The sequence below is a fragment of the Arabidopsis lyrata genome, assembly GCF_000004255.2.
Source record: "Arabidopsis lyrata subsp. lyrata unplaced genomic scaffold ARALYscaffold_2, whole genome shotgun sequence".
In the NCBI taxonomy this organism is placed as follows: domain Eukaryota; kingdom Viridiplantae; phylum Streptophyta; class Magnoliopsida; order Brassicales; family Brassicaceae; genus Arabidopsis; species Arabidopsis lyrata.
In genome coordinates, this window is record NW_003302554.1 from 2,631,175 (window position 1) to 2,649,521 (window position 18,347).

At 32.4% G+C, this 18,347-nt stretch overlaps 4 protein-coding genes and 1 pseudogene across 8 annotated transcripts; 2 read left to right on the top strand and 3 right to left on the bottom strand.

Moving 5' to 3' along the window:
• Positions 1-446: 446 nt before the first annotated feature.
• Positions 447-1,529, bottom strand: LOC9324167. Its single transcript, XM_021034454.1, has one exon. It carries the CDS (start codon positions 1,369-1,371, stop codon positions 619-621), a length of 753 nt encoding a protein of 250 aa, XP_020890113.1. The 5' UTR covers positions 1,372-1,529; the 3' UTR covers positions 447-618.
• Positions 1,530-6,866: 5,337 nt separating this feature from the next.
• LOC110230866 lies at positions 6,867-7,213 on the bottom strand (the record flags this gene model as incomplete). Its single annotated transcript, XM_021035064.1, has 1 exon — positions 6,867-7,213. A coding segment is annotated over one exon (333 nt), but the record flags the coding sequence as incomplete, so codon positions are not given.
• A 2,472-nt stretch (positions 7,214-9,685) lies between these two features.
• Positions 9,686-10,320, top strand: LOC9324168 (the record flags this gene model as incomplete). Its single annotated transcript, XM_021035065.1, has 1 exon — positions 9,686-10,320. A coding segment is annotated over one exon (516 nt), but the record flags the coding sequence as incomplete, so codon positions are not given.
• Positions 10,321-11,335: 1,015 nt separating this feature from the next.
• LOC9322623 (glucose-induced degradation protein 8 homolog) lies at positions 11,336-13,458 on the bottom strand. Of its 5 annotated transcripts, none has more exons than XM_021034459.1 (8): positions 13,301-13,458; positions 13,101-13,110; positions 12,988-13,011; positions 12,720-12,879; positions 12,505-12,611; positions 12,274-12,405; positions 11,980-12,136; positions 11,336-11,744 (listed from the first exon to the last, which is right to left on the bottom strand). In XM_021034459.1, exons 3-8 carry the CDS (start codon positions 12,988-12,990, stop codon positions 11,623-11,625), a joined length of 681 nt encoding a protein of 226 aa, XP_020890118.1. In that variant the 5' UTR covers positions 12,991-13,011; positions 13,101-13,110; positions 13,301-13,458; the 3' UTR covers positions 11,336-11,622. The 5 variants fall into 5 exon arrangements, with proteins under 5 accessions (XP_020890118.1, XP_020890120.1, XP_020890119.1 ...); XM_021034461.1 differs by having other exon boundaries at positions 13,101-13,161; positions 13,301-13,407; XM_021034460.1 differs by lacking the exon at positions 13,101-13,110.
• LOC9324169 lies at positions 13,295-14,639 on the top strand (annotated as a pseudogene).
• Positions 14,640-18,347: the final 3,708 nt, after the last annotated feature.

The window sequence follows — 18,347 nt, forward strand, 5'->3', positions numbered from 1 at the left end:
AGGGGTTCCACTTTCTTGCGACATAAAGAAGTATTCCACTTTCACTGCTAGTGACGATCCCAAATAGGATGACAAATTTCAATTAAAAAAATATAATTTAGTAATAACTTTCATTATACCATTAATTTGAATTGATTGTTAATTCGGTGATTACTTAATTTCTCGTCTGACCCGATTCTGATATAATAGTACCTTCACCTTGTGTTTAAAATTCTCTAACTTTCATTAATCCAACCAAATTACAATTTCTCTTAATATATATACTAAATAGAAACGGTCATATATCCATTAAAGACCTATATAACGAACATTAACAATGACTAATTTATATTTTATAAATGAGTGGTAGTTATTTTGGATATATATTCTACGTGGTGTTAAAACATACATATTCATTTATAATCTTGAATTTCTTTACTCTAACATTACATCATTCTAATTTCGAATGACAAAAAAAAAATGAACATTACATCATTCAACCGAAATTACAATTTATAATCAGCACAAAAATATAACAGAAATGAATTACAGAGGTACGTAATTAAGTAAGTAGCTTTACGAATTACAAATCCAACGTCAAAATGAGAAAATATTTTTCCCATCGAAATATTCCTTTTTTCAGAGAAATATGAAACACTCTAACGAAACAAGCGGGTTCTCTAACAATTCCTCAGTGGTATAACCGTAATTCTGATGCTGCTGATCCAAACCGTTTTTATTCGGATCTAGCCTGACCCGACCCGGAGACTGATTATTCTTCCTAGTCTTTGCCCCACCCACCCGACTACTCTGATTCGAATCCATCACCGATCTATTCGTCGCCGGCGATCTCGACCTTCTTCCGGATCTCTCACCCGGGTCTCTCACACCCGACCCGTATCTCGCTCCATTACACGTACCGTTGTTTCTCTTACGTGGAGATTGATCAGTTCTCCGGGTCGGATAATTATTACCCGTGACCCGGGTCCGAGTTTTCGCCGGAGATCTCTGAGATTTCCTCTGTTTCATCATCACATCTTCCTCATCGTAACCATTCATCACAACCGTTGAAGACACACTCTCACTCAAGCTCAAGCTACAAATCTCCGAAACCTCCGATCCTTCTTCCGGGTCAACCGAACCGGGTCGAATCATAACCGGGTTTGAGGCCATTTTCAAGAAACCGGGTTTCTTCTCCTCATCTTCTCGGATCTTCTTCTTCACCGGATCTTTGATCGTCGAAGAGTGGAAACTAGAGGAAGGAGTGAACAAGGTTGTCTCAGACAAGACTTCTTTGACTACTGTCTCTTCTTCAACAATGGTTGTGTTCTTGTCGGAAACGTTCTCGTTTTCCCGATCTGTGGTACCGGAGCCGACGCAGCAATTACCCATTCAGAGAAGAGAGAGAGAAGAGAAGACGTCGTTTGATCGGAGATTAGAGAGTAGTAAGTACTCTTTGGTTGTGTTGTGTGGTGACAGCAGAGGATGATTGTCTAGTGAGAGTATTTATTGTTAATATTTTGGGACAGTTGATAATATGATGAGGAAAAAGAATAATTATAGAACAACTACCCCAAAGCGGCTTTAATTTGTAATGATTTCAATAGTAATTGTGTCTGTGATTAAACCCCATGCAAATTTCAATTTTCTTGATATAATGACGTTAATAAAGTTATGATAACTTTTTAGTCAAGAAAAAAAAAAAAACTTAACCCAATATGAGGTGTACGTAGTGATTACTTATTTTTCCGAGTCCAACTAATTTCTCTTGGAGCGATTTACTAATGGATTTTGTTCGTTGAGACTTGAGAGATGTAAATTAACAAAAAAAAAAAAAAAAGGTGTATATAATGTGAGTCTTTAGCTGAGAATCCCTGTTCAAAAACGCGGACGCCTAGCCGCCGAGGCGGCCGCAAAGTCGCTCAACGGTGGACCTCCGCCGTGAAGAATCCAAATCGGCCGTATTAATCGCTTGTTCGAGTAAATCTCCTGTTTGGAAGCTTGGGTGAAGTTATTTTGGCTTAGTTTCTTATCAATATATTAGATCTATAGAAAGTTTGGTACATAAAGCAAGAAAAACAACCAAAAATGGTGAAAACAAAAATTAAGACGGCTGTTAGGGTTGAATGTCGCAGGACATAAAGAGGAAGAAGGAAAGAAAATTACGATTTTACCCTTTATTAATAGAGAAATCCAAAAAATGTGACCAATATGGAGTTAACTGGAGGCATGTGGAGAAACACAGAGGAGTTTACCACCAGAGCTAGAGTAGATTTTGGAAAATGATTGCGGTAGTTTATATATATTATAGATTTTAATATAAAAGCCCTAAAACTAATCCCCGATTAATCTCTGTATAATCTCCGATTTTATCGCTAGGCGCTAGGCCCACCTCGAACGCCCGACTAGCGCCTAGCGATGTTTTGAACAAGGGCTGAGATCCATTTACATCCTTTAAAATTTGATCGGATCCAAAATCTATGATAAAAAATATTGTAGATAGTCGTTAAAAAAAGGTCTAAATGAAAATTGTTAAAATGTTGAAGATATCTACATTTTTTTTTCTAAGTCACATGACTCACATGCATCAAATGGCTAGAGATCTAAACAAGCCAACAAAGAGTTCATTTCCATTAAATATCATTGAACTTAAATTTTTTATTTGTCAGCATCCTCTTAAGCTTCCAGGCAAAAAATTATGACAAAAATAAATCTCTACAAAAGCAGATGATATATATAGTTTAGTTCTGTAACGATACAATTCATGAAACAGTTGACTCACCAATTTGAAGTTTTTAGATGACCTTATTATTTTTTTTAGAAAAAAAGAGAGAATGTTTCTTAAAGAAAACCAATCTATATATAATAGCAATCTAATAAATACCATTTGCACATTTGAATAGTTGCGTCTTTTTATTGCAATCTTTCGTTTAAATTGGTTATTTTTTACGGTTATTTTGGTTGCGTCTTTTTATCGCAATTTTCGTTTTAATCGGTTATTTTTTTACGATTATGTCGTTTCCAATAAATACCATTTACACATCTGAACGGTTGCATCTTTTTATTGTTACTTTTCGTTTAAATATTTATGGTTACTTTCGGTTGTGTTTTTATCACAACTCTTCGTTAAAATATTGACGGTTACTTTTTTTATTGACGGTTATTTTTTTGTTGTGTTATTGTAATATTTAAAATATTAGCGGTTAGTTTTTTCGTTTGTGTCTTTTTATCAAAATATTCTGTTAAAATATTGACGGTTATTTTTTTTTCGGTTGTATCTTTTTATCGCAACTTTTCGTTAAAATATTGACAGTTATTTTTCTCGGTTGTGTCTTTTTATCTCAACTTTCCGTTAAAATAGTGATGGTTATTTTTCACGGTTAAGTCTTTTTATCGCAACTCTTCGTTAAAATATTGACAGTTATTTTTTTTGTTGACGGTTATTTTTCGGTTGTATATTTTTTATCGCAACTTTTCGTTAAAATATTGACGGTTACTTTATACATTTGTGTCTTTTTATCATAACTTTCTGTTAAAATATTGATGGTTATTTTTTCTTGGTTGTGTCTTTTTGATCGCAACTCGTCGTTAAAATAACTACGGTTACTTTTTTGTTGACGGTTATTTTTTTTGTTGTGTCTTTTTATCGTAACTTTTCGCTAAAATATTGACGGTTACTTTTTTTGTTTGTGTCTTTCTATCGCAACTTTCCGTTAAAATATTGACGGTTATTTTTTTTTCGGTTGTGTCTTTTTGATCGCAACTCTTCGTTAAAAGAATTGCGGTTATATTTTTTCGTTAATAGTTCTTTTTCGGTTGTGTCTTTTTATCGTAAATTTCTGTTAAAAATATTGACGATTACTTTTTTCGGTTATGTCTTTTATCGTAACTTTCCGTTAAAATATTAACGGTTATTTTTTCTCGGTTGTATTTTTTTATCGAAACTTTCCGTTAAAATATTGACAGTTATTTTTCTCGGTTGTATCTTTTTATCGCAACTCTTCGTTAAAATATTGACCGTCATTTTTTTCGGTGATGGTTCTTTTTTCAGTTGTGTCTTTTTATCGCAACTTTCCGTTAAAATATTGACTGTAACTTTTTTTCGTTTGTGTTTTTTTTATCGGTACTTTGCGTTAAAATATTGACGGTTATTTTTTCTAAGTTGTATTTTTTAAAATCGCATCTTTTCATTGAAATAATGACGGTTATTTTTTTGAGACAGTTCTATTTTTTCAATTATAGTCATATTTTTTTCAGTTTACTGTTGTATCTTTATAGTTGCATATACGTTTCTTCACTATATTTCATTGCATTTTTTCGTCACAATTTTTTGTATGAATAATTGTCTATTTAAATGTTCATGACTTCTGAACTCTAAATAATTGTCTTTCTTTCTAAGTAGTTCCCAAATTTTTGTTCTTTAACATAGATTATTTGTTTCATGATGAATAAAAAAAAACAAATCTGTAAAATGGCTCTAAATTCTTAATTCTCTAAACTATTTCTAATCATAATTCATTTTAATATTAAAAAAATTCTTTTGATTTTAGATTTAACCAAAGTTTTTTGGAATGATTATAAAAAGAGAGAAGTTTTAATCAACTTTAAATATAAATTCTAATGAAGATACCGACAATTTTTTTCTTAGAATTGGACTGAGTATACAGTAGCTTTTTTTATTTAGCTATTTTATATGAAAACAATAATGTTTTTTTTTTATCATAAAGCAATATATATGGGTACAACGAAATATTGATTCTGATTTAGCACTATTACAAAGTTCGAATATCAGAAGATATCCTCATGTGACGCTTGTGATTAGGCGCTTTAAATGTGGTAAGCGTCAAATAAACAGTTTCAAATAGTATAGTAATTCATAAATCATCTTCATTATTAGGAATAAAGCAATGATTCCAATTCGTCACATGAATGTTCAAGGAAGAAGTTTTTTTACTAAGTTAATTAATCAATACAAATATAAATTTATGAGATTGTGTAAATGTTTATTTATTTGTTATAGATGTAATTTACGTCATCAAATTTTATATCTTCTCGAATATATATAATAAAATAAATATTAATTTTATATTTAAAGAACAATGGACAACCAAATAACACCAATTCTTGGGCGTTCTTAGTCACCCACAAGTCGTGCTAAGTACTGATTCCATCCGAATTTTTTGGTTTTGACCCGCTAGAATTTCTTATCTCTATATTATAACTCTTTTTTATGTATATTGTCACTTATAAATAATTTTATATTTATAAAAGTTGTTTCAAAAGTGTTTTTAATCATAATTCTTCTTTTTTACATTTTTATTCGTAAATTGTTTTAACATCTTTGGAAAATATTTACGATATAGCTTAAAAATATAGTTAATTTTATGTAATAATTCAACTTTTTAAATATATTATCATAATAATTTAATACATAAACACAATCAAATATATTTTTAAAAATGAGTTCCTCCGCGACATCGCGGGGTTCATAACCTAGTGATAATAATGAAGGTCAGAGATAAAGGTTATGTCAGAGATCTAAAATCGTATCATAATAACATGACGAATCTTTTGACCAAAAAAAACATAAGACGAATCTTACGACTAGATCTAGTTTTTTTTTTTTTTTGGGACACAACCCTATTTATACAATTACTACGTACGCATACACATACACATACACGACTATAAAACATAGATATCGATTAAAATAAAAATTCTGACTATAAAATAGTTTCGTATAGAGTAAAATTTGAACCTCACAAAATGACAAAACTATAGACAATACTCTCTCTGTTTCTAAAAGTTTGATGTTCTAGCGTTTTGTAATTGGTTTGTTCCACAAAGATTGATTTTCTAGATTTTTTATTTATTTTTAGTTTATTTTCGTAGATTTCAAGACGCAATGATTAACTGTTTCAGATTACTATTGGTTCATAAGTTATTAAAAATGTTTAATAAAAATAAATAATTAAACAATGATTGTTTCTTAAAATATGTGAAATCTCTAGAAAATCAATTTTTTAGGAACAGAGGGAATATTGGTTAATCTCGGGAACACATCATGGTGTCTTCTGTAATATTTGAACACTAAATAACAGCCCGCACTATGTGCGGGATAAAGTGATTTAAGTAAAATTATTATGATTAAAATTATTATCTGGAATCCAAGATCCCTTTGTGTAAATAGAAACAGGTAATAATTTATTTTTTTAATTCAAATTTGGGACTATTTCGTATAAGAATACATTTCACCCGTGAAATATTTAAACCTGGAATAAAGCTTCAACGTGATAAAAAAAGTATTGACGAAGATTTATATAAATATATATAAAGAAAAGTATAAATATAAATATAAAGATTTATTAATATAAGATAAACAAAAAGTGTATGTTTTCTAATTATTAAAAAATAAATCATTAATATAAATAAACAAAGCTCTCGTGATTTCTTATTAAATATAGAAATGAAGATTAGTTGCCTAATTATTTGCTTTTTGGTTATAATTTCGTTTTTTATTTGTGTGATATATATATATATTAAAACTAATGGCAAAATCTGTAAATAGTCTAGTAAAATTTGGGTAATAATTTAAATGGATGGAAAATCACTCTGAAAGCGACACGTCAGCATGGCAGTTTAGTTAATAACACGTCAAAGTGAGGTTTATTTTTTAGAGTGCTTCTCTATTAATATATAAGGGATATGTTACCAATCACATCCACATTGTACAATACTTTTAACAATTTATTGCTTATTGGGTCGGGCTTAAAGTTTGGGCAGGCCGACAATAGCATATTCATGACCACTACAGTTCACTGACAGCGAACACATTCTTCTCAACTCATTTATCTTGTAATAAGAAAATGAAATTCAACAAAAAGAAAATTTGGCAAAAATCTTAAAATACATATTTACTTAAGCCAAGGCTTGCTTTTGCAGTTTGGTTCCTTCTAATTATATATATACACAAAATTCTCATAACAAATCTCGGCAATGAAGATGAAATCAGTTCGCAAGAAGAAAAAGTTAACCGCAGAAGCACAAACCATGACGTAATACAAAAATCAAACGTTTCACATTCTAGAATGGAGTTTGGACTTGAATTTCGATTGTTTGAAACACAGGGTGCAGATGCGGGGTAGGCAATGAATGTAGGTATATCCTCTCCTAGCATCAACACCGAGACTTCTTTTGAGTACACATCTATCTGCAAATCGATATAAACGCCATAAAATCAGTTTCCAAACTATAAAAATTGATATCCAAACAGTTTTATTGAGAAGCCAAGAACATATCTAAAAACCCGTATGTATTGGACAAATGTAATGTGTTATATTCCCCAATACAGAATTTGATGTTCGCACAAAGTCACACAAAAATGAAGTTGATCTAAACCTCTTAAATTGAAAGATAGGACTTGAAGATTTACATTGTATGGGTCCTCCCATGTTTGAATGATTCTAGTTATGTTCACATGGTAGGTTCTTTGTGTATATGTCACATGCCAATTAATTGATAACCCTCAAATGACTATTAAGTCCTAACCAAAAACAAAATCATCTCCAATTGATAATCAAGACAATGGGATCAAGATCTCACATCCAACAAAACCCACTTTCAAGTTCAAACCCAAGTTCATACCTTTGAGTGAGATTTGCCATTCCAAGAACCAAATCCTCTCTCAAGCAAGTCGATCTAGATTTATTCGAATTTTGTGACCGTAACCGATATTATCAAGTCCGAATCACTTTATTCAGTTAAGCTAATGCTTAGTATCAAAACTTGAAGAGATGAGAGACAAAAGGGAATCTTCAATCTCTATGAAACTATATCATTCACAAGAACATGAAAAGAAAGAGGACACTCTCTAATCTCAATGAAACAAAGGGACAATGCCACTAGGCCATTTTGTGTTCCTAGGAAATGCAAGTCAAAATAGTAGAGTAGAGACCATTTCTTCTATCTCCACACGCAATAGAATCCACTATTTTCCCTCACTCATAAATACTTACAAACAAATCAATCTCCAATACAAAATCACATTACTATTTTACCTTTTTTCCCCTCCTCTTTCGTCATTATGGAAAGAAAAATGACGAAAGCAATTAGTGATGATGCAAAAGCAAATGTGTGGGTCAGTTTCAATACCAATGAGTACACAAACCCTATGATGTTTTCTTGTTTTGATTTTGGTACAAAAGAAAGTGTTCAAATCAATTAAAATAACTATTTGTAACACATCTCTATCACATAAAATATCAAAATACACAAGAAGAAATAAAAAAATGTCATTTTTTTTTGTAACTTCATCAAAAAGATTGAAGCTTTTGATACCAAATATGCATCAATCAACACAAAGATCCAAACTTTTATAAAATATTAAACTATTTTTGGAAACATCATTAATGAACATGTAAAAAGACTTCAAAAGTCAACCTCCATATTAAATTCATTAAATTTGAAATTTGTTTTAATATGGGAAATATAGTTTAATTTTTATCTTTAACAAATTTACCATATTTGAAAAATATATTTTTGAAAATTATGTACTATATACATATAATAATTAGATTTTCATAACGATTTAATTTTTAACTCGAACTTATTTCATATAAAATAATTTTTAATAATTATTATATTTTGCTAGCCTACTTTTTCCTTGTCATGAACAATAAACTAATTTATGTATCATATTTATGTATCACATGAAAAATATGATACTGTAATTTGGGTGAATGAGATATTTATTAATTTATTATAAATTATCAAAACAAAATAAAACATCATTTATTGTATTTCCATATTTTATTGACTTGCGCGCGGACGTAAAGATTTTAAATTTGCGAGCGCAAGTCTTAATCAAATATTATATAAGAAAATGAATCAAGTAACAAAAAAAAAAAGAACATAAAGCAATAATATCCCATCTTGGGAATTTATAAAAGTCATACATAATTTGGTGAGACTCAATTTAAGAGCTTCATTTCCCATTTTTCTTATTTGTTCATTCTTCACAATGACTGATGGAAGAAGTAATCTCAATTTGTAAGTTCCTTAGATATTCTCAATTTTCTATTTTCTATTTTACAATATCTAATGATGATTGTGAAAAAATACAATAAGAAATTATATTATTTTCAATTGTTTTGCTTTCAGATTAGTTTTCTAGAATTTTTATTTCTGAAATTATAAAGGATGAAATGAAAATCTTGTTAAGGATCATGATCAAAAGATTTTACTCATTTTATCTAGGTTCATTTAATTTGAGAGGTCCCTTTACCTCTCATATTAAATCAATTTTTCTATATTTTTGGTTAAAATATTTTAAATTCAATAAAAATAATTTTAAACATAAAAACATAGATATCTTTTCCACTTTAACTTTACGATTGATTAAATTTATTTGATCCATTTCGACTCATCCTATTATACTCGAGTTTCGTGTAAATTATGGTTTCACTAAAGTCAGTTTGGTTTTTTTAATTGATTTATGATTTTATTTTACGTTTATCAAATTTTTTCCCAAATTTTATAATCCATAATATTTGATAATTTGTTAGAATTTTGATGTGATTTTTTTTATAGAAATATATTAGATTTAGAATAGTCAAGATAATTGTTTTTCTAAGTCACTGAAAAACCAATCCTTGTTTTCATATTTTGTAATAAATAATTAAACTTAAAACACGATGAATTATTGACCCGCAGGCAGACCGGGTCGATCAAGAAATCTGGTGACCCAAAAAACTTTGAGCGTCCAGTGGCAGTCGGGGAGGAGGATCAGCCGCCCCGAGAAGCTTCTCAGGGCGGAGACTTCGTCGAGTCTAAGCCGGTGGACGTCAACATTGCCTTGAGCTGGGAACTCTTTGAGGTGAAGCAAGGAACAGAGACAGTGCGTGAGTATTATAAAGAGTTCCTTAAGAAGGTCAAGAACCTGGGAAGAGAGTTGGAGGAAGAGGAGCTGGCGTGTCTGTTCCAGGAAGGGCTACTCGAGGAGTTGCACGAAGGGGTACGTGCAGCGAACTGCGGATGGATCCTCAATTATGTGTCAGATGTAGTAGATGAAGCTGAGAAGGTAGAGGCCAAACTTAGAAGCACCAAGGAAAAGGTGCCGCTCGTGTCTAAGGAACTTGCTGATGTTGATTTGGGCCAACGCGCATTCGAAGATGAGGTGGAGAGCAAACCCTATGATCCGGAAGACGATGTCATGCAAGTTTGAGGTGGCTAGAGTCAACATAAGGTTTTGAGTCGTGTGGATTATGTTTGGTTTTCCTTTTCGTTGGTTTGATGATTTCGTGTTCAGTTGAACTGGTTTGGTTGTTTCTTTCATTTGATATTGTTAAGAAAAGAGTATTAAGTGATGTGTTAGGCTCATTGCCCAAAGCTTCTTGAGCTACCTCCTCTGTCATGTATCTCTTTCTCGTGATCTCCAAAGTCACGGCTCACCAAAAATCTTGCTCATTAGATCTTCTATTCGGTTTCCTATTTATATATATTAAGAAGTTGCTATTACTCATAAAGTTTGCCTTCATTTCCTTCGTACCCTTTTCAGTGGCGGAGCCAGGACAACGACTCACTGGGGTCAAAAAATTTTTAACGAAACAAAAGTTTAGACTTTACTAAAACCATAACAATATCATCACAAATATAGATCCTAAAGATGAACTCTACGCTCACTCATATTTTGGAATCGTTAAGGATCTGTTGATTATAAGAAAAACAAAGAAGAAGAAGCCAAACCATTTTATAGGCTATAACGAGTAACGACGTATGTTTTAGGTTAGATTACAATTATTGGGCTTCTATATTTATGTTAATTTTGATAGATTTTAGTTGGGTCTTATATTATATATAGCTTAATACAATTGTTGGGCTTGTATATGTATATAATTCAACATATTACTAAGCTTCCCTTTGCTTGTACGTGAACTAAAATATTCATAGGGGTCAATTTATTTGTTGGACTAGGGTCAATATAATTTTTTTAATAAAAACTTAATATTTTCAAAATTCCACTGGGGTCATTTGACCCCTATAATTCTTCTCTCCCTCCGCCCGTGACCCTTTTGCTGAGTAATGTGAGGTTGGAGGCGAGATTCAAAGCTATGTCATTGCCAAAATAATATTTTGCGAAGAAGAAGAAGAATCAGATGATGTTTCGGTACGGTTCACAGAGATTCTACATTTCGGCTGTAACATCACTCATTCAATAGGTCATGTCCCTTTCTAGGTAAGTAACCTTGCCAAGTTGATTCATTGATTCATCTAACTATACATGTGATGAATAAGCCATCTCTCTTGTTTACAAATTCGAACCTTTCGGAACAAAAAAATTCCTCAAAACAAACACAAAGATCCAAACAAAAGTCGATAACTTCATTCAAATCAAATGCACATATGCAAGGAGTTATGAAATATGTTGATAATAAGAACATTTGACTAGAATAAATCATTGCCTACAACAGCTTATGTTCCCCTCCACATATCCTAACAATTGCGGGTCCAACAAATCCCGATGCAGAAGAAAAGGAAAAGCAGAAAGCATATGAATTATAAGAAATTGAGATTGAAGGGAAGAGAAGAGCACCATTCATTGTTCCTTTTTGCTACTATTTTTCAATTGCAGAAAGAAGTACGGAATCATTCTGACGGGTCTTCGAGCTGACCAGTAGACAAATCATTAATGTGCGGATACACTGCCTTCTCATCCAGTTGATTTTGAGCCCAAATCAGCATCTTCAACAAGCTTGGAAGTTTAGGATCTGTTTGTTCACAAACATTGAGTTGCTACATTTAACCATCGAGGAAAGTGGAAAGTTTCAAGAAGAACTTGGATGATACATGTTGCGGATTAAGTAATGAATGAAATATTCTAGCTGTTATGTAGAGAAGAGTTGCATAGACTCTGAATCTTAAGACTGGTAATGAATGATGCTCGAGATTATAATAGCATTTTTGTGGCGACTAAAAGACAACCAATCTAACATCAAAAGTTACCTTTTTCGTGGCTCTGGCTTGTAAGAATCGCTGCATTTACCTCACTTGCTGTCTTAAGGCGGTGGGAAAGGTCAAGAAGCTCTTTAACCGGGCAGGTAGAGGCATCGTCAAAAACAAGTAGGGCTACAGTTTTTTCCAATTCTTCCAGAAACGCTTGCTGCAGAAAGATATAACAGATTGTATGAATGGAGTTTCAGCAACAACAGGTATTACACACAGTCAATGAGCAATACATAAATATTTCACATGAAAAACACAATCTTTACAGACACAAAGTACAAAAGAAAGACTTACGTTTTCTTCGCCACGTGGTGCAAGTTCCTCCTGAGCAAACTCCAAGGCCTCATCTGTCTTCCCTTGTCGAATTAATTCTATCAACCTTTGTTGCTGAAGATGAAAAAAGAGCTCGGGATTCGTGTCTAGTATCTGCAAGCATAGGTTCAAAGAAGAATCAGATTTTGATTCTTTAATACATCAAAAAAGTGAATGACTACTGTTCACACATGATATGTAGAAGCATTGTACCTCAGGATTCAAATCATTCACTTTTTCAATCGCATCCTCGACATTTCCGTTTTGGACAGCCTTTTTAACAGCCATTCGATCAGTGATGGTCGCAAGATCAATCTCTGCTGTTTCTCGATAAGGAATTCAAAAGAAGTAAATGATCCAAAGTCCAAACATCAAACACACCAATTCCACAAACAAAAACCGAAAACAGGAATCACAAAAAAGGATACGTTTGGTTCCAGACTCCCTTTGGAATTTCTCAGCAGCTTCAACATATCCCTCAGTCACAAGAAAATTCATCACCAAAGTATTCATATCTTCTTTCCTAAGCTTCACAGCATTTAGTTTCTTCTCCCATTCTTCACGTGTGATCATTTTCTTCGATGTAGCCTGCGACAAGCCACGATTAAAACTAGGTTAAACAAAGTGCATAAAGATTCAATTTTTCCAAAAACCCATCATCAAGTTGGACAAAAGAACACAAGAATCAAAATTTACCATATCTTCGTCGTCTTCTTCAAGCTGATTAATAAAAATACGAAACAGTGAAATTAGAACGCCAGTGTGGCTCTCATATCTTGAAATCTAATCCACTCAATACAAATTAATACCTGTTCGAGTCTTTCCAAGTGAAGAAATAATCCGATCAGAGTTATTTCCAAAAGAAATTGACTTTGTGATAATCAGATAGTGATACAGAGTAATTTAGGGCTTGAGTCAAAATTCGAGCTTTAATCCCAAATCAGCACAGGAACTAAGAAAGAGAGAGTGTGCGACTATTTTCCTGGAAAATTGAATAATAACGATGTACCTGGAGAAGTGGAGAATCTGGGGAAGATTATTTGGGAATGAATCTTGCAAATAATCCGGAGATTTGGGAATCGATTTGCTTCTAGATTGCTTGCGAAAGTCTCTTCCCTAATTCTACAATCTGATAAAACAAAAAAAGTTGGAGATTTTCGATAGAGAAGAAGAGATCGGGTTTCAGATGAATCAATGGCTAGAAAGCTGAGGAAAAAAATGCTGGAATGCCACCTTCTAATTTCTAATTTCATTTAACATTTTTTTTTTAAATTAAAAGCTAAAGAAATGTCTAAAAATCCTTTCAAAAGATCAACAATTACAAAATCATACTTCAAATTTACTATTTTTACAACCAAACACTCTCAATCAATTTCCAATTATTCCCTAAAAAAAACCACCGCTCCTTCTGTCTCCTCCGCTCCTCCTCTTCCATATCCACACTCGCTCTCTCCACTTCCTCTTCTCTCTATTTCGCCAGATCTATCGTCTCTTTTCCACTTCTTTATTATTCATCTCTCTCTCACATATGTCTCACTCTCTCTTCTAAATCTTTACCGGAGAACCGTCACGTTTCTCCGTTCAAAATTGAGATTCCCAAGTTTGCGATCATATCCGATGATAACAAGTTCACTCAGTTTTCGCCTCTCTATTCTACGATCCCGCCTCCTCCTCCTCAGTTTCCGTCGTCGCGACATCAAAGGACTGCTCTCACTTCTACTGCAACGATTGTGTCTCGAAATATATAGCTGCAAAATTACAAGACAACATCCTCTCAATCGAGTGTCTTGTCTCTGGTTGCGAGAGCTCTGGTCGGCTCGAGCCTGATAAGTGTCGTCAAATCTTGGCCAGAGAGGTTTTTGATCAGCGGGGTGATGCTCTTTCTGAAGCAGTATTGATTCGTTCAAAGAGATTTTACTGTCCTTATAAGGATTGCTCTGCTTTGCTTTTCATTGACGAGAGTGAAGTGAAGATGAAAGATTCGGAGTGTCCTCATTGCCATATAATGGTGTGTGTAGAGTGTGGGACTAAGTGGCATCCAGAGATAACTTGCGAGGAGTTTCAGAAGCTAGCGGAGAACGAAAGAGGAAGAGATGATATTTTGCTCGCGACGATGGCAAAGAAAAAGAAATGGAAAAGATGTCCTTCTTGAGAAGTCTCAGGGTTGCTTATACATGAAGTGCAGGTATATGTATCTTCTTCTTCTTCTTATCGCCTGTGATGCAAATTTGTGAAACAAAGTTTTTTTTTAGTAATTTGTTTAACACATTTTGTGTTTTGCTACAATAGTGGAACTCCGTCGATGGACCATTCTCATTATTGTAATTATTGTAAGCGTTGATTTAGCATTAGTATTTCCTATTATAGGTCTCTAAAAGTAAAGCCTAAAGCTAAAAATTAAGCTTTATGGATATGGATTTCAATTTGGTCTTGATGCTTTGTACCTATTTTCTTTTCTTTAAAACTATCTTGATAGTTGTTCTGAAGAGATTGTGACTAAAAATGATTCAATTTGCTTTCAGACTTCAAGGGTTTTGCTTTACTCTGACATTGCTTTGATCTAGAGGATAAAATGAACAAGTTTTGATTTCTTGACTTCCAAAGTAAAATGAACAAGTTTGAGTTTTCAAGAAACCAGATTGGTAATTATTTGTGTATTTTGTCCTTGTTTATTTGTATAGGCACTTCCATATATTCGTTGTATTGGGGAATCATAGCCAATAACGAAAGAAAGAGCTTAATTTGAAGCAACAACTTTGAGAAAGCATGGAAATTTATCTACTTTGGAGCTATAATGAGCAGAAGATTAAATAGTTGCAGCAGAGACTGAAAGATTGCGGATTTGTTTGATTGTAAACAATAGAATCATATGGTGAAAGTGAAGTTTTATGTACAACTAGATCACTTAGGTACAACTGAGACAATTTTGGTATAACTTGAACTACTTGGTGCAACTGTACTATTTGATTATTCAGATAGTTTTTTTTGTTTATGGTGCAACTGATAAATTTGGATATAACTACGTGTAAAAAAATTGGACCTTTTGTTTATGTATGGTAAAGTGGATCTTTTGTCTATGTACTTTGGTGGTATTTTGGTACAACTAGTCTATTTAGGTACAACTATGTGTATGAGTTACTTATAAGAAAGTACAACTAGATCACTTAGGTACAACTAGATCACTTAGGTACAACTGAGACAGTTAAAAATAACCTTTTAAAAAAAAAAAAAAAAAAAATTTAAACGAAGTCAAAAAAATAATTAAAAAAAATATGATCCACGTAAGCATGATTTTTGACGGCGGGATATTAATTTTAAATCACCACACGTGTGGTAAAGTGGGCCAAAGACAGCATGATATTAATAAAAAATTGTTTTGTTTTAAACATAGTTGTACCTAGTTGTCCAGTTGTACTCTCATATTCATAGTTGGACTTTAGCGATTTTTGTGTATTTCTAGTTGAACTTTAAGGAAAATTAGTAATTTATAGTTGGACACATGATGTTACACTATTAATTATCATTTAGGAGGTTTTCATAATAAAATGTTCAGAAAAACTTGATTTTCACCTCTTTTGCTTCATATGTAGTGATCACTTACTAAGTCTTTCTTATATTGGAAGAAGTGTGTTATGTGAAAATAAAAAAAAATTGTTACAAAATTGTGAAATTCTCGTTGTATTGATTTAAAATAGTTTATTTATATTTGAAGATGTTTTTAGGAATTTCTTATATAAATCTTAATTAATAACTTATTATAATTTAATAAAAATCATAATACAATGAACGTGGTTGAACTAGTTGAACTAATAGTATATATTAGGAAAATGATAAATTTGATTTTTATTTATTCAAAATTATTGGTTTATAGTTCAAGATGTTTTTGGAATCGTTATTAACTCTAATTTATCGTTTTCATATTTGTTGTATACAAATACGTATATATTTATGTTCTTAGTTGTACCTAGTCGAACATAGTCGTACAAATTCGACAAATTCAAATACATATATGTTCTTAGTTATACTCAGTTTAACCTAGTTTTACAAATACGACAAATACTTATATGTAAAAATGGTTATCAAATCCATCAGGAATTTTTTTAATTAATACTCATTTATCTTCCACAATATCATATTTTATTTTGAAATTAAAATACCCAAATTATAATAACCAAATCTAATCCTCTATTTGATATAACACAATCTCACTAACAGACCAAAAAAATTTAAACAAAGCCAACTTCTAAAAGTCAAGCTGTAAATTTTCTTCTTAACATGTGGTTTCTATGACAATGTGATCAAATTTGACTAAATCTCCACGAACAGTACATCATAAGCAACCATTGTTCACCATGATTATATCATCAGAGGAAGAAGAGTGGCTCGCAACCAGAGATCCATTTCATCTACAACATAAAGCTAAAACATTTCCTTGAGAAAGAAATTGACTTTCACATCTCATTTTCTATGACTGCTATACGTTTCCCATGATTTGAAGTCAAAATATGATTTAAGAGAGATGTCTGCAGATACTTACGAACAAATATATCAGAAGTCGCAGGAGGACAAATTTCACGATTTTACACAGTACATATATAAACACGAATTCGATCACATATCTTTCCAGAACCGAGGAACCCGGTGATATCTATGGCGGGAATGCGAGTATCTTGGTTAAGAGAAGTTGCGGCATCTTGCTTGATCTCTGAGCTCGGTACAGAGGAAAACGATTTGAGGAAAGGCTTGGAGGAATCCGATTCTCGGGAAGTGAAGCTATCGAGGAAACTAGAGAGACGATTAGAGAGCATATGGCGAGCTCTCAAATGGATGAGTCGACTTCAAAACTAACAGGAGGAGCGGGTGTAGACGAAACAAATGGCGAGCTCTCAAACTCGATTTCGATCCAACAATAGAGGAAATAAAAGAAGCTCTTGCGCCGGCGCCGGAACTAATGTCGGACAAAGAATCGAACTCAGTAGCTCCGGGGAATCTTCCGTTTGACGGGGGGGAGATGACAAAGATGGAAAAAACGAGATTGGATCGAGTTTGGTTTCGCTGAGCTCGATTTTGATTTTTTTTTTTTTAAATTAATTCAATTAAAACAAATAAATTATTAAGGATAAAAAAGTATTATCTACTCTATGGATGGCATACAGACTCCAAAATAGCAGTCGTGATTAAAATTTCTGGTTCAGTGGCAAACTAGCATGTGTCTCTTCTAAGATGATGTTGACGAACCGTCGATGAACCGATCCGGTGTAAATTATTATAGAACTCGGTTTGCTTTTGGCTTTTGGTTATTTGTAAACCGGATAAAATGGTTTGGAAGAAAATCCTACAATAGAATTCATTTCCAAATGATTTTAATACACAGATTTATTTTTTTTCCGGCTAATACTCAAAGATTTTAAACTATTTTTTATCTTTGAATAACACAAATCTTACTAAATAAGACTGAAGTTAAAATTTAAAAGCATAATTAGAACCAATAACATTAGAGTTTAACGCATTATTTAAAAACAAAAATTGAATAGCAATGGATTATATTTGGATTTATATTCTATTAAAATCAATTATTAAGTAACAAATGTGTGACAAAAGCATTTTGCCCGGTGCAAAATATATTCTAATCTAATAGTATGTTTAATTTAATTAATTGCACTGAAAGTGAAAACTAAGTCCCAAAACATGTTTTTTTCTTTGCACATGGTTGTTTGTGTGGAACCACACAATACGACAAATGATCGACTGCAAAATTTGAGGTCTTCTAGTTGACCAACTGAGAATCGATGGACCACTTATTCTTTAAATATCTTTTTTTTTTCTCGATTGATTTGGAAGGACTTAGTGAAGAAGTTACACTAAAACTTCTCGAGTCAATCCTTATATTGTTTCTTTTGGCAACTCTTAATTCTGCAAAATCACAAGGCTCTTCATATCAATCAAGATAGCAAGCAACTACATTGAGACATGGCAAGAACGGAATTGTTGATCACATAATGAGCAAGCTCTTTCTCATCAAACTACCTACAAAAATCGTAGACTTATGTATGTAC